The 15,406-nt window shown below is 35.1% G+C and overlaps 2 protein-coding genes across 23 annotated transcripts in view; one reads left to right on the top strand and one right to left on the bottom strand.

Annotated features, from left to right (window-relative positions):
- The window catches only part of LOC121298129 (microphthalmia-associated transcription factor-like), a 42,925-nt gene extending 35,538 nt beyond the window's left edge, over nt 1–7,387 (top strand). For 6 of the 22 annotated variants that reach the window (XM_041224972.1, XM_041224979.1, XM_041224978.1 and 3 more), the window contains 9 exons: nt 743–967; nt 1,646–1,756; nt 1,876–1,993; nt 2,535–2,627; nt 3,287–3,343; nt 3,718–3,793; nt 3,888–3,914; nt 4,182–4,329; nt 4,673–7,387. In XM_041224972.1, the coding sequence (XP_041080906.1) occupies nt 743–967; nt 1,646–1,756; nt 1,876–1,993; nt 2,535–2,627; nt 3,287–3,343; nt 3,718–3,793; nt 3,888–3,914; nt 4,182–4,329; nt 4,673–5,071 (1,254 nt within the window). In that variant the 3' untranslated portion in view covers nt 5,072–7,387. Of the gene's footprint in view, nt 1–351; nt 405–742; nt 968–1,645; nt 1,757–1,875; nt 1,994–2,534; nt 2,628–3,286; nt 3,344–3,717; nt 3,794–3,887; nt 3,915–4,181; nt 4,330–4,672 lie in introns of those variants that run through there. The other 16 variants (XM_041224975.1, XM_041224985.1, XM_041224994.1 and 13 more) reach the window with 11 other exon arrangements.
- A 4,067-nt stretch (nt 7,388–11,454) lies between these two features.
- On the bottom strand, nt 11,455–13,817 carry LOC121298394 (2-epi-5-epi-valiolone synthase-like). The gene is given in 5 exon segments (XM_041225504.1): nt 11,455–11,601; nt 11,802–12,035; nt 12,311–12,447; nt 12,450–12,644; nt 13,799–13,817. Coding segments are annotated over 5 exon segments (732 nt in total).
- Between the last annotated feature and the right edge of the window lie 1,589 nt (nt 13,818–15,406).

Here is a 15,406-nt window from a genome sequence, read left to right on the forward strand (position 1 = left end):
GATAGAAAAGTGAATTAGCCTTAAGCTAGTGTCAGTTTGGAAAATGGTAACTCACCACTTAAAATAGTCCTTTTGTGCATTAGAGATACTGACGTCAAAGCAGTTGTATAAAGGCGTAAATTCACATTTTGGATAAAACAACAGAACTTCAGAAAGTATCCTTGTATGCACTGGTTAGTTCTTTACATGCATAACTAATTGGGTTTGCATTTAATAAGTAGAACTCTGGATATTCTTCTTGATTGCAATGTAAACTTGGTCGACACACTCTCTATTTGAAAGTTTGATAAAGGGAATCTTTTGGTTATTGATTTTTTTTTTTTTTTTTTTTTTTTTTTTTTTTTTAACTTCTGGAATATAAATAATTCAAAATGCTGGAGATGCTTGAATATAACCATTATCAGGTAAGGTACTTTGCTTTAATGTTTTTTTTTCTTTTTTTTTCTTTTCTGTATAGTAACTTGAAATTTAAAGGTATGCTTACTGTCCAATATTAATGAATAAAATAATGAGCGATGGATTGTGAATGTTTTGTTTGGTCTTCCGATTAATTTTTTCTGTTTTTGTATTTTTTCCATTTTTGTACTTTAACCATTCCTTTGTTTTAATCTCCATCGGGGAAAATATGAAAGCTAATTTTCAGGAATGACTTACTGATGTGAAGGAAGGTGTGTGCTGTATTATATTATAGTGTGCTGTATTATAAATTAAGATGCATGTTGTTTTTATGTTTCACGTACAGGTGCAAACACACCTTGAAAACCCAACCAAGTACCACATTCAGCAGGCCCAGAGGCAGCAGGTTAAGCAGTACCTCTCCACCACTCTTGGAAACAAGCTTCCCAACCATGCCCTCAGCTTGCCCTGTACCAATCAACCCATTGAGCATGTAATGCATCCGGGACCTGGGAGCAGTGCCCCCAACAGCCCCATGGCCATGCTTAACTTGAACAACTGTGAAAAAGAGGTTAGTGCTGCAGAGCCTTATTTCAGAACAAAAAAAATAGCAAAATTCTGAAATACGACTAGTTAACTTACATCATAAATAGAATCCATACTTTAAAATAAACCAAAACTGTCACTCTACTGTGTTTTTAATATAGGTGTTTAAAGTGTCTAATAAAGTAAATAGTGGTACTGGATGGCAAAATGCACGTGTATATTTAAAGACAATAACATATGCCAACTCTATTAAGTAAATGCTAAGAGTTAACCTTATAGAACAAAAAAGCAGCATTCTTTAATTTGGCTAAAGGTTATGTGTAAGAAAACAACATTCTGCTAATGGTATTTTTAATGTCTGTGCGTGTCACTGCTCAGCTCATACAGAATCAAATGCACTTTGTTCAGATGACTTGCTAATGAGCATGTTTGCTTTGCATGGCTTTCTCATCATCCTCCCCTTTTTAAAGAATCTGTGAAGAATCATTGATGTTGGGCTGTTTTCTATTTGTAGGAGAAAAGGGTTGAATTTGTTCATTTCAGGGGTACTTTAAAAAAAAAAACACCCCACTAATGAAGTTGTCTCTTGTAATTGAAAATGCAAGAGGAAGGGAATGTTTTGGGAGGTTGAACTTGATATAACAATGACTTCTTATATTGTTTATTTAGTTTATAAAAATTTCTGTTTTTACATAAAATATAGAGTTTGTATTTACAGATGGATGATGTCATTGATGACATAATCGGTTTGGAGTCAAGCTACAATGATGACATCCTTGGACTTATGGACCCAGGACTACAAATGGCCAACACGGTATTTCAATTAACATGCTTAAAACATTTTCCATTAAACAAGACTAGACTGCATTATTTGTAATAAAATGAATGCCTTTTCAGTTAATGATGTCCTTTTCTATTGCTTTGGTTTCTTAGCTCCCTGTTTCTGCTAATCTTCTTGATATGTACAGTAATCAAGCGATGCCACCACCTGGCCTTAATATCAGCAACTCCTGTCCAGCTAATCTACCCAACATTAAAAGGGAATTCACAGGTATTGACAAAATCTCTCTCTCTCTCTCTCTCTCTCTCTCTCTCTCTCTCTCTCTCTCTGTCTCTCTCCTGTGTGTGTGTTTAGTGTTTAAAGGTTGCTTTACTCAGTTCTTAAAGCAACTTTGACACACTACACTACATACGTCATGTGTGGCCCTGTGAATGAAGCAATATTAGGAATGTTTCTGTTGCACTGATGGGCTTGTATACAACACTATAATTCGGTGTAGATACACTTGCTGAATTGCTATTTTTTATAAACATTGCTGTACAGGACATTTAAGTGCTTTCATCTGCCAAAAACCTTATCAAGAAAAAACATGTTCTGTTTGTTATCTAATGTAATGGGTGCCAACAGCAACTAGTGGAACTCCCCATTCAAACACTGTCTCCATGCATGCCCTGTGACCCTTAGAGTTCTGTTGGAGCGTTTCACATTGTGCTTCTGGCACCACATTGTCGTTTATAAATGCAGAACTGTAGAAATATCCATATTGTGTGCAATGCAAATCACACAACAAAAACATGTATATGCCAATTAGTTACCCCAGCTCCTGCCATGATGCACATTCTGGAGAATTCTGGATCGTGTGGCAGTTTTGAAAGCTATCAAAGGCCAGAAGGTTTTCCAGTAGGTATGTTATACCATTTGTGTTTCAAATGTTTTAAACAGTTCTCAGGTTTTAGGAAAAAATATATATTATGTGATTGCAGCATAATCACTGGTTATCATTCGTACTGAATTCTTGTGAAAATACACCATAGTTAATGCTGTGTTCAACACTTAACCTAAAATCACATTTGAATTTAAATTAGGTGTAAAATGCTTTGAGAATGAAGTATTCTTAACAATATAATTAAGGTGTCAAAGTTCATGCTTCATTACACTCAAATTCTTGCTCCAATCGCATAAAAAAAAATAAAAATCCCAACCATTTAAAATGATAATTAATATATAATAGTATAGTTATTAATGCAGTGAAAATGTACTTCTTGCTGTTGTAAAATTGCTTATATTATTACTGTAAAACAAATACATTTTTAGAAGTGTAATATTAGAAAATATCCAATTAGAACAAATCAATTTGAAGGATATATTAATTGCACACAATATGGAGCATAATGCACACTTTAACCAAGACGTGACCAGCGCATTGCGACCCCGTGTTGCCAAGCTTGCCTACAATGTAAAAGCCAAATGTGTGAAATTATACAGTAAATATCACATTTAAAGGAAAAAAAAACCCACAGTTTTCTATAAAGAGAGAACTTGACCTTGTGTTTCTTATTTCAGAGGCTGAAGCTAGAGCCTTAGCAAAGGAAAGACAAAAAAAGGACAATCATAACTTAAGTGAGTTTCTATGAATTATAATCTTTCTTACTTTGTTTGGCTATAAAATTGGTTGAATATAATAAACACTTTAGGAACCTACTGACAGAATGTTTTCTCTTACTAGTGATTTGCGTGTTGATTGCTGGTGTTGATACAGTGCTTAGCTGATGCAGCCCTGCCTTCACAGTACAGTGAAGAATTTTTATTTTCAGTGTATCGTTTGTACTGTAAATCTAGTACATTGTGTTTAATCTTGGTTGCCTCGAAACACACCTTAAAATATCACAAATCAATCCTGGGTCTCCAGCTATGAAAAGACTTTTGAATAAATCGTTTAAATAAAAGATGACTTTATTGCAGCAATATCTTTGTTATATGTGGTTGTTTTGTAGTTGAACGAAGAAGGAGGTTTAACATTAATGATCGTATTAAAGAGCTGGGAACTTTGATTCCAAAGTCAAATGATCCGTAAGTCGAATGCTTTCTTTTTTTTTTTTTTTTTTTTGCAATATGATTCCAAAGTCAAATGATCTGTAAGTTGAATGTTTTCATTTTTTTTTAGCAATATGATTCCAAAGTCAAATGATTCGTAAGTTGAATGTTTTCTTCCTTTTTCTGCAATACTGTTGACATCCTTTTCTTTAAAAGGTTTGCTGAATAGAAGTTACCAAAATCAAAATGTATACGCTAAAATATATAAAATACTATGCCTGTCTTCCGTGTTTAAAAACGTGTTTTATTTGTAAATAGATAGCAATACCCTTAAACGTATAGTATGTTTTTTAAATGTATTTTCATTAAGAACTCGTGCAGTTTTCATTGAGATTAAGATGGTTCTTTATTGTGTATTTTACAGGGACATGCGTTGGAACAAAGGCACCATTTTGAAAGCGTCTGTTGACTATATCCGTAAACTCCAAAGAGAGCAGCAACGATCAAAGGAACTTGAGAACCGACAGAAGAAGCTGGAACATGCCAACAGGCACCTCATGCTAAGAATCCAGGTGAATTGCTCTTCTGTAAATATCGGTTATGCAGTGTGTTAATGACTTCTAAATGGCAGAGGCAGCTCTTCTTATTTATATTGTCAACACAGATTTGTTATTGCATGCAAAACTGCTTGCACTTTAACATACGGTTCTGTTTGTTCACTTAGTCCAAATAACACAGATGTATGTGCTGCTTTAGCATTTTTGATAGCATTTGGTCTGTGTGCTGATCCAAACCATGGATTTTGAAATACCAGGGTAGAGTTATAGAAACATGGAAAGGGGTTTACAAGGGTTTATTGTTTTTCAGACGCGTGGATAAAAACACTGATACAGCTTGTGATTTCTAAATTCTCAGGAGCTTGAGATGCAAGCCCGGGCTCATGGACTGTCTGTTGTGGCCTCAACAAGTCTGTGCTCCTCCGAACTTTCACCAAGGATCATTAAACAAGAGTCAGCGCAAGGAGACTGCAATCAGGAGGTTTATCATCACCATCCAGACCTGTCCCACACCACAACCCTCGATCTTACTGATGGGACTATCACCTTCAGTGACAGCCTTGGACACATACATGAGTCCGGAGCCTACACTGTAGCCACGAAAGTGGGCTCCAAACTAGAAGACATGTTGATGGACGATACTCTTTCCCCTGTGGGAGCGACTGACCCATTACTCTCGTCAGTGTCGCCCGGAGCTTCTAACAACAGCAGCAGGAGAAGCAGCGTAAGCATGGAGGAGAACGACCGTGGGTGTTAGCAGCGGCTATCCAAAATTCACTACATACTGCATAACTTCTATTAAAACTGTACTAACTTCATACACATTATTTCTCCTCTAAGTAGCTTTAACTTCTGTTGTGAAGTAAAGCCTGTCATTTGAAAAAGAAGACTGGGTTGGAGGAGTGTGACTAAGCATTGCTTGAAGATACAGTGGTATGTGTCGGCTACTTGTGTGTGTGGGTGGGTGTGTTTGCGTGTGTGTATGTGTACGTGTAGAATATAAAAAAAAAAAAAAAAAAAAAAAACACTTTGTGTAGAATTGTCTTGTCAAATAATATATCCAGTGCTATTTTCTGAATCTTGCACAGAATTGTAATTTAGCTGTATAAAATGAACCCTTTGAAGTGAATGATAATTATGGTAAGTGTTGGAAGAGAAACTATTGAAAATCAGATTGGTAGTGAGGCCAAAGTTTTAATTAATAAGAATATGAATAAATATCAGTTGTTCGTGCGGAACTACAATATAGTTCTACGTGCAGGCATTTTTTTTGTTGCCCTGTATTCAACGTTGAAATGTCCATGCAGGTCACACTAGCTCAAAAAGGAAGCCTGTCAAGTAAACAGGCATGTTTTTTTTTTTTTTTTATGTCAGTTTCTTAATATTAAAATTCTTTATGTTCAGTTGCACAGTTGATTGATTCGCATGCTCTTTTGATCTGATTTATCTTTAACAGTTACATTCAGGATATTTTTTAAATATAAGAATGTTCATGTTGAGAATACTGATACAGAGCTTAGTGACACTATTGTTTTTAGTGCTTTCTCCATTGTATGACATTTGCATTGTGAATAAACACTTGAAGGAGGTTGAAATACAAGGTTGGATATTTTGGTTGTAACAAACTCGTATTTAAGTTGTTATAAAGACACATGATCTTGTATGACTATTTTAGGTAATCATAACTAAATATAAATGCTTTCATATTCTATTTCTACTGATAAACATAGACGTGCAACTGTAGCAAGCATACAGTACTATTGTATAGGGGTAGAGTTATTGGTTAGTTTTACACTGCAGCTTGTGATAAAGATTGAACTGTTTATTCAAGTAACTGTTACTTAATATTAGTATTGGTTTTATCACTCAACGTTGTTGTAAGACTAGTTTAAATGCATTATCTACTTAAATGTGGAGCTATGCAATTCTAATAGTTGTATTTAGATATATTGTGCCTCTGTGTTATACAAAAGAAAACATTATGGTGTTATGAGCCAGGATGGTGAACTGATTTACTAATAATGGCAGAAGAATGTGTGCTGAAAATGAAGTGCCTTACATTTCAAAAGAACTGACTGAAGAGGGCTGGTTTGTGTATTTAAAGGTATTTGATGCAGGATGTTGCCTTGGCACATTAAGGAGTACTACAGCTGGGATAAACACCACATTTTATGAATGCATTCTCTTTATGCAAGACTGCTTGTCAACAGAAGTTGTCAGCTGAGACAAACTCAGCATATATCTGACATAAAGACTGATTCAGGAGGTGTGCATTGAGAAAGGGACAGTATCAATCTGGGCAGTGACCTTGACGAAGGGCTTTCTTTCTTTATATTATTTTATTTGGTTTGTTTAAAGGTTAAAATGTTATATGAAAAAATAATAATCTGTTGGCATTACATGATGCCTGCTTGCCATATATTTTCAGCACTAACCTTGCTGAAATAACCCATTATATCGTACACTCCAAATGTGCCCGCAATGCAATACGCAGTAACCCTGAAACGCTCCCATGAACCCTGTGGCATAGACACAGTGTAGGATAGTTTTAAACAGAGCCTTAAAAGAGATAATCCAATCCTATCCCACATCAAGACTGTTCTTGTTATATTCAAATGTGAACCAGAATGGACTGCCAAATGTTTTAATGTTGCCAAAAGTGACATAAGTCAAAGTATGCAATGCAATAGACTTTCTGTTTTTAAATGTTTTATTTTTTTCAAAATGCAAAGCAATATTTTTTAATACTTAAAGCAATCATAATATGCAGGTAAAGCACAAAAGACATGCACTTACAGGGATGTTCTTGAAGCAAACGATGCACCGGGGAGATGCCTATATTGTTAGACATAGCACCTGTTATTTCTTGACCAAGTGATATTAAAATACTGCCTCTTGCTGAGATGCTTGGTACTGTAATGTAATTAAAACTCTGTCACTGCTGACTGCAGCACATTGACTTGCATACTGTCCATACTATTGTGGGATATGGATCAGCGATAACTTGTATTCAGTGAAATTGAATGTTTAAACAATTTCTTGGTAGACTGATTAAAGTATATGGTTTTTCACATTTTTTTGTCTTTTAATGGATGCATGACTGTTTATTCGGTAATGAAAAGCGAACAGGCTGTCAGTTTCAGAAGACTACATGGGTAATCAATACTAGTTTAGATATAAGAGCTGTGTTTGCAAATAGTGCTGAAATGATTGCAGTATATATGTACTGGAAGTGTAAAATAATCTTCACAGATTAACAGTCAGTGTTTTTTGCTCATTGCCAATTGTTGTATATACTGCTGTCTGGTGCACTAATCATTGCTTAGCACAACATTTTAACTAACTTTTTCATACCTGTTTTGTAAATATCAAAACCTGAATATTGTGATTATTAGTGCTGCTTGGCAAACAGATGATTGGAGTTGTCATGGTACAATGCAGAAAAAGAGAATATATGTATATTTTATGTGTATATATATATATATATATATATATATATATATATATATATATATATATATATATATATATATATATATATACAGTGCCTTGCAAAAGTATTCAGACCCCTGACCAATTCTCTCATATTACTGAATTACAAATGGTACATTTAAATTTCGTTCTGTTTGATATTTTTTTTTATAACACTGAAACTCAGAATCAATAATTACAAGGTGACATTGGTTTTATGTTGGGAAATATTTTTAAGAACAATAAAAAACTGAAATATCTTGCTTGCATAAGTATTCAACCCCCACACACTAATATTTGGTAGAGCCACCTTTCGCTGCAATAATAGCTTTAAGTCTTTTGGGATAAGTATGTACCAGCTTTGCACACAGTGTCGGAGTGATTTTGGTCCATTCATCTTGGCAGATTTGCTCCAGGTTGTTCAGGTTGGTTGGACGACGCTTGTGGACCGCAATTTTCAAATAGTGCCACAGATTCTCAATGGGATTGAGATCAGGACTTTGACTGGGCCACTGTAGGACATTCACCTTTTTGTTCTTGAGCCACTCCAATGTTGCTTTGGCCTTGTGCTTGGGATCATTGTCCTGCTGAAAGGTGAATTTCCTCCCAAGCTTCAATTTTTTAGCGGACTGAAGCAGATTCTCTTGCAGTATTTTCCTGTATTTTGCTCCATCCATTCTTCCTTCAATTGTAACAAGATGCCCAGTCCCTGCTAATGAGAAGCATCCCCACAGCATGATGCTGCCACCACCATACTTCACTGTAGGGATGGTGTGTCTTGAGGCATGGGCAGTGTTAGGTTTGCGCCACACATAGCGCTTTGAGTTTTGGCCAAAAAGCTCTATCTTGGTCTCATCTGACCACAAAACCTTTTCCCACATCGCAGCTGGGTCACTCTCATGCTTTCTGGCAAACTCCAGACGTGTTTTCAGATGGTACTTTTTGAGTAACGGCTTCTTTCTTGCCACCCTCCCATACAGGCCAGTGTTATGCAGAGTTCTTGATATAGTTGACTGGAGCACCATTACTCCACTCCCAGCCACTGAACTCTGTAGGCCTCTCTTTGGCTTCTCTCACAAGTTTCCTTCTTGTTTGAGCGCTCAGTTTTGAGGGATGGCCTTTTCTTGGCAGTGTCTGGGTGGTGTGATGCAGCTTCCACTTCCTGATTATTGATCCAACTGTGCTCACTGGGATATCCAAACACTTGGATATTATTTTGTACCCTTTCCCTAATCTATGCATTTGTATTACTTTATCTCTAACTTCTGTAGAATGCTCTTTGGTCTTCATTTTCCTTCAGATTCACAGCCTTACCAATGATCCTTCAACAGTGGGGTTTTTATCCAGAAAATGTGACAGCAACTTTAATGGTTCACAAGTGGAGGCCAATGGTAAGGTAATTGTGTCCTCGTCAGGGCAATTTCTTTCATCGGTGCAAACTGGGAGCTTCCATAGCACAGGGGTTGAATACTTATGCAAGCAAGATATTTCAGTTTTTTATTTTTCTTAAAAATATTTCCCAACATAAAACCAATGTCACCTTACAATAATTGATTCTGAGTTTCAGTGTTTAAAAATAAAATATCAAACAGAATGAAATTTCAGTGTACCATTTGTAATTCGGTAATATGAGAGAATTGGTCAGGGGTCTGAATACTTTTGCAAGGCACTGTATGTGTGGGTGTGTGTATAGGTATATGTATATATGTATATATATATATATATATATATATATATATATATATATATATATTATATATATATATATATATATATATATATATATATATCAGTATATAGGTTAATAATAGGGCTCTCTCTCTCTCTCTCTCTCTCTCTCTCTCTCTCTCTCCAGAATAGTTTATTAACAACTTCTTCTCACTCTGTTACTAGCATACATTCTGCCAGTGCTGTACTGTCAATACCCAAAAATGTGCTCTTTCAGTATTATGCAAAAGTAACTCCTTCATCTACCACATGTAAAAAAGAAAGTTAAATGTAAAAATGGTACCTGGAGCATGTGTTTGTTTTTTTGTTTGTTTTTTCAATAATCACCCATTAAAGAAGTGACAATGTAAGAATTAATGTTGAATGCTTCAGGAAAAATTAATATATATAAATAAATATTTTCATTTTCAAAGGCTGCAGCAATAAAGTCTGCCATCTTGTGGTAAGTTTTAAGAATGACACTATTTATAGAATAAGACACTCCTGTATCTGGACATAAAGAGAATTAAGAAATTGACTGGGAAATTTCCCTTGAGAATGCATAATATGATTTGCATAATGCAGGCTGTTCTAGTTAATTGAACCCTGAGAAGTATTTAATACAGCATGACTCTTGCGCGTTGCTATGCTTTAGGTGAGCATATTTCAAGTACTTTTCTTTTTAAATCAATATGAAAGATTCTCAAGGTATCACTTTATCTATCAGAGATGCTAGTGTTAGCATACAATATAAATATCCTCCCTGTGAGAATAAATGAACGAATCCCTGCCTGCACTGTTAAATTCATTCTGTGCATATTGCTACAGGGTTATGCATGTGGTGCATATAAAAAACATCAGAGATAGAAACACACCGGGACTCCTGGCAATAATATTATGTTTCAGTAGCTAGCTCAAAACCTAGTTAATAATAGGGCATTCTAGTTACTAGTAGACTTTACTGCATTGTGATCACTGGATCTCAAACACAGTACAAAGTCTGCAGCATTACCATCCGTGAGTCTTATAACAAACATATTTAGCTTGAATGCCAGCTTGCATTGTCATGCAGCATTCTGTTCCTTCACTATCATGAGTTTTGCATGGAGCACATTATTTGCTAGTTCTAGGAAAACAGTAGGTCTAGGTTTGCAGAAATTCTTTATTTTACTTTCCCTTTAAAATAACATCTAACTATATGACCACCACATGGTACTATTTGCAAGTTAAATACCTGGAAACAGAAATTCAACACTCTAAAATTGGAACAGACCTAGGAAACATGCAAACTTATATAGTAGTAAATGATATATTAATTTAGGGTTAGGGTTAGTGTGCTAAATGTCAAGTTCCACTGAACCAGCAAATAATATATTTAAGTTTGCTGTTTAAAACCCAATTTACACTAAACAACACTTATCACAAACTGAAGCCTAAAACTAATATTGCGTGATTTGGAGATATTAGGATTGATTTAATACATTTATTAAAGTACAAAGGAGATTATTTTAATGATATCAAGTAAACAGTGCTGCAATTCATAAATCTGATTTTCTGCAGTCTTTTATTCTTTGTAATGAGATTAAAAATCATTTATGGAAAACCATCACAGATTCTATAGAAAATGAAATCAGGACTATTGTAGAACGGTATTTAGGAAGGTGGTATTTAGATCATTTTGTGACGCACATATATGTTTACTCTTCAGTGCTCACGTCCTCGCACCATTTCTTAAAAGCTCTTTCTATCTTTTCGAGAAAGAGTGTCATAAAAAATTTTTGATATAGATTTTATATATATATATATAGATATATATATTATATATATATATATATATATATATAAGATATATATTATAATATATATATATATATATATATATATATATATATATATATATATATATATATATATATATATATATATATATATATATATATATATATATATAATCAGAGTCAGTCAATCTGGAAGCTCCAGGTTCCTCATGCACTGAATAATGCGATTTCTCTCTGCGGTACTCAAGAAGCCTCTCTCACTGAACACGTATGTCATGTATGCCATGTCAATATTGACCGATTCTCCATGCATTAATGTTGGCAGAACTTTCTGAAAGGAAATATAACAAATATATGTTTTAAAACATGATACTGAAGAAACACGTGCGTTATTAAGCTAAAGGTTGTATAATTACAGATGAAAACATACAAGACACTACATATACATGTATATGTTAGAGGGATAGTCATAAATTACTTTTTTTTTTTAATAATCTATAAAAGATTCAATTTAAACCTTCTGGAACCTACCATCTCTAATTCTAGGCTTATCAAATGGCAAAAATCAACCAGTGTGTCCAGGTCATCTTCCCACAGATTTGGGGCTAGCTCTTCCAGCATAGTTTCTATTGCAATCCTTGAAATCATTAAAGCAACACACCCATGGTCTAACAAACCGTTACAGGACTGTGACTTGGTATCCAGCAGGAATCTCCCATGGCTCTCTAACAGCTCAGACAAACCTTTGTGTTTCATGAGTGCCATCTGAAAGAGAAACATTGGATCAATCCCAAACATCAGTACTTTAAAAAGGTTTTAAGACTATGGAATTTGTCACTGTCTGTTTATTTCAAAGTTGTAAATGTAAAATGTATACCCATATAGGCAAGGGAATGCGTTTCAGATAAACCCTCTTACTTCCAATAAAACACTGACAGGACCACTACAGATCAGCCATGTTTATACATTTTCTTTGATATTGACTATGAGCTAATGTAAAATAACACACCTCTTACAACTTAACTCTTAACAGTCTATACCTTTAACATCTCTGCCAGACCACTGGAGATTTGACGACGTGGCACTGTTTGGATAAACGATCTATCTAGGAAAGTGGCTACAAGGATTTTATAATCAACATTCCTGGGCTCAAAGTAACTGTTTACTTGAAGGCCAAGAGTTGGTTAACAGTCCCGTCAATGACAACAAAGCGTTTGATGGGCTTTGTGCTGCTGCGGAAGACATCCAGTTGCTCAGGATCTCTTAAGTGACCAGTAAGTAACATGTCATTGCTGGGATCCAGGAGGTTTTGGAACTCAACTACTTTATAGCTGAAGTAGATGGGGCTCACAATTGTCCAGGACTTCCCTTGATCTGAAGTAGATTAGTTGTTAATAAAAGATATAAATCCACAAGCCTCATTATTACAGCCAAATCTGTATTAATTATTTCAACTGTGAAAGACAACGCCACTAAAATAGGCCCAAAGTATTGGCCTATTGTTATGAGTGGATGTATGTTTTATATTTTACTGGTGCCCTCTACAGATTTGAGTGGCGTTATCTTTAAAGGGTACATAATGACCTTTTTATTTTATTGTGTTACATGTTCCCATGTGTTGCTACAGCTGTTTACGTAAGGTGTATGTATTGATTTATTTTTTTATTTTCTACATTTTGACCACTTTCTAAAAACTTTTAAATTGCATTCTCTGCCTCAAGATGGCTTCACATGTGCTCGCACGGATCTCTCAGAACTACATTTTCCATCATCCTCAATATGTGAGCAGGAGGATGATGGGAAATGTAATTCTGAGAGGTCCATACACGTACATGTCACTTAAGGAATACGTGTATCAAGTTACTTTATAAAGACATTCACGAAGCAATATTAACATTTTCTTCAGTCCGCGTTTGTTCTTTTTCGACTTGTTACAATAAAAAAGCTCTACACTATAAACCTGCTAAACTGAGACGACTAATACTATTTAATTATAGATATTCCACCAGCAGAACTCTCAGTACTGAACTCGACGTCTTACGCTCATTAAGTTTGTTCTGCCAACGTCCGCTGCCGTTAGTGCTGTTGTAATGCAAGCTTACTCGCAAGCAGCATTAATTACGTGTAAATAAACAACGTATATTTTTATTTTTATTTAACTTATAAAAAAAAAAAAAAAAACGATTACTTTTCTATCTAATGTATTTTAAACTACATAAGAATGTTTTATTCAACTGATATGGCTTACCAATCAAATACAAACAAGCAGCTATGGTGACGTCGCCAGTAAATTATGCAAATTGGTACCATCGAAGGTTCGAACCTTTCTTCGGAACTGTGTTACGAACCTTCGAAGGTCAAAATGTACCCTTCGTTGCAACCAGAATTTGTCACCCCAGGCAGAAAACAGTTTGTAAAATTTAAGGACTGGGCTAATGTGCTAACTTTACTTGCATTTTGTCAAACAAGACTCATTGGTTTCAGTGTATTTGCTCTAGGTTAAAACGAGAGCTGCTGCCCATACTCACATTTTTGCTTCTGAGACATGGTCACTCAGACTTGAACTGTCGCCTGTCATATAGCACTTTTAATTTGCAACTCTGTTTCATTGCAACTGTTATTGCGTAATGCGTCATCTTTAGTTTTTGCTTGGTCTTCTGAAACTACAGTAGCGGGCAGAATATTGTTAGGCATAGCTCGTTTATTTCAATTAATTGCGCACCTATTTCTCAAGTCGAAATGTCTTAACAAACACATCGGTGTTGCTCGAGGAAGTAGTTTATACCTTGACACCCCTATCCCGGAGTTCAGGGGAGGAGCTGTGTGTTATACAATACTGGACTGGTGACACTGACATGTGTTTTATACCTGTGATAAGTATTTTTAAAATTGTTCGTTTTGTAATACCAAATGCGCCTACGGGATGCATTTAGTTAACTTCAAGGGAACCCTGTAACCTTATTTTACTGGTTTACAATTACAGTTACATGACTCTTTGTATAACTGTTTATATAACTCCCAAGATCGCCAAAGAGATTTAAGGCACCATGTTGATCCGCCCACAGCTGGCGTGTATGGTCACGCTGCACACATTAAAATCACACATTTTCTGTCTTTGATTCAGCAACATGCAGGCTGCAAAAGGTACGATGCATTTCTTTGTATTATACCCCTTTGTAATAAATAATCATAGTGATACGGCTTTCAGCGAGAGTGAGCATTGACAAAACTGTCTATAGTATAAAAACTGGTGCTTAGAAATAGAACAGCTGATACAATGCTTTAGAATTGCGCTCAATCTATACTGCTACTGTAGAAATGTGCGCTTATCTAATGTTTATTCAATTACGAAACTTGTTAGGCACTTTGTAAGAGTACCAGATTCTGTGGTTGTAGGGGGATCCGTGTATGTCCACATAGCACACTTACATGTTTAAATATCAAAATAACTTCTTATTTAATTACTATGGAACTTGCTTAAGACATTCTTCAGCACACGTGACCAGTTTAAAGACTCTGAAGGTATATGTCTGTCTGTCCATGTGCCGCAGTCATATTTTACAGAAATATAGTTGTATTTACAAAGTGGAAACATGCAGATATATTTGAATCCAAGCCTGGTAAGTATTTGCCCGTGTCACCCGTCCACCCCCCAGAGTTTTTCTAACTGAAAAAAAAAATATATGAGGAAATTATTATATGTTGTTTATTTAAATAGTGAAGTTTAGTTCACATGTTTTTTTTTTTTTTTTTCTGAATAAGATACTATTCTAGAATGTTGAGGACCTGAAATTCTACATTTGCAGGACCTGTGTGGTTTTGTACAGAGCAAATAAATAGCTTTTTCTTTGTAACATTGAAATTCAATATAAAAGTAAACAAGAAATGTAACAAGGTCAGAATATTTGTTGTAGATGCTATACTTAGTTTTAAATCCTAATATATCAAACAAAAGTAATGTCATTATCCAAATACCAAAAATATAAGAGTGCCTGCATACAGTTTTGTGTGATTATTAATTATAAAATCACATTTAGCAATAAAATTAGCCTAAGTGGGTTGACAAGACGGAGAGAGTTTAGCTGTGTAAGCACAGCATAACCAATGAGGTTTCCAGCTCAAGCTTTTCAGCTGAC

The sequence above is a fragment of the Polyodon spathula genome, chromosome 23 (genome assembly GCF_017654505.1).
Source record: "Polyodon spathula isolate WHYD16114869_AA chromosome 23, ASM1765450v1, whole genome shotgun sequence".
Classification (NCBI taxonomy): domain Eukaryota; kingdom Metazoa; phylum Chordata; class Actinopteri; order Acipenseriformes; family Polyodontidae; genus Polyodon; species Polyodon spathula.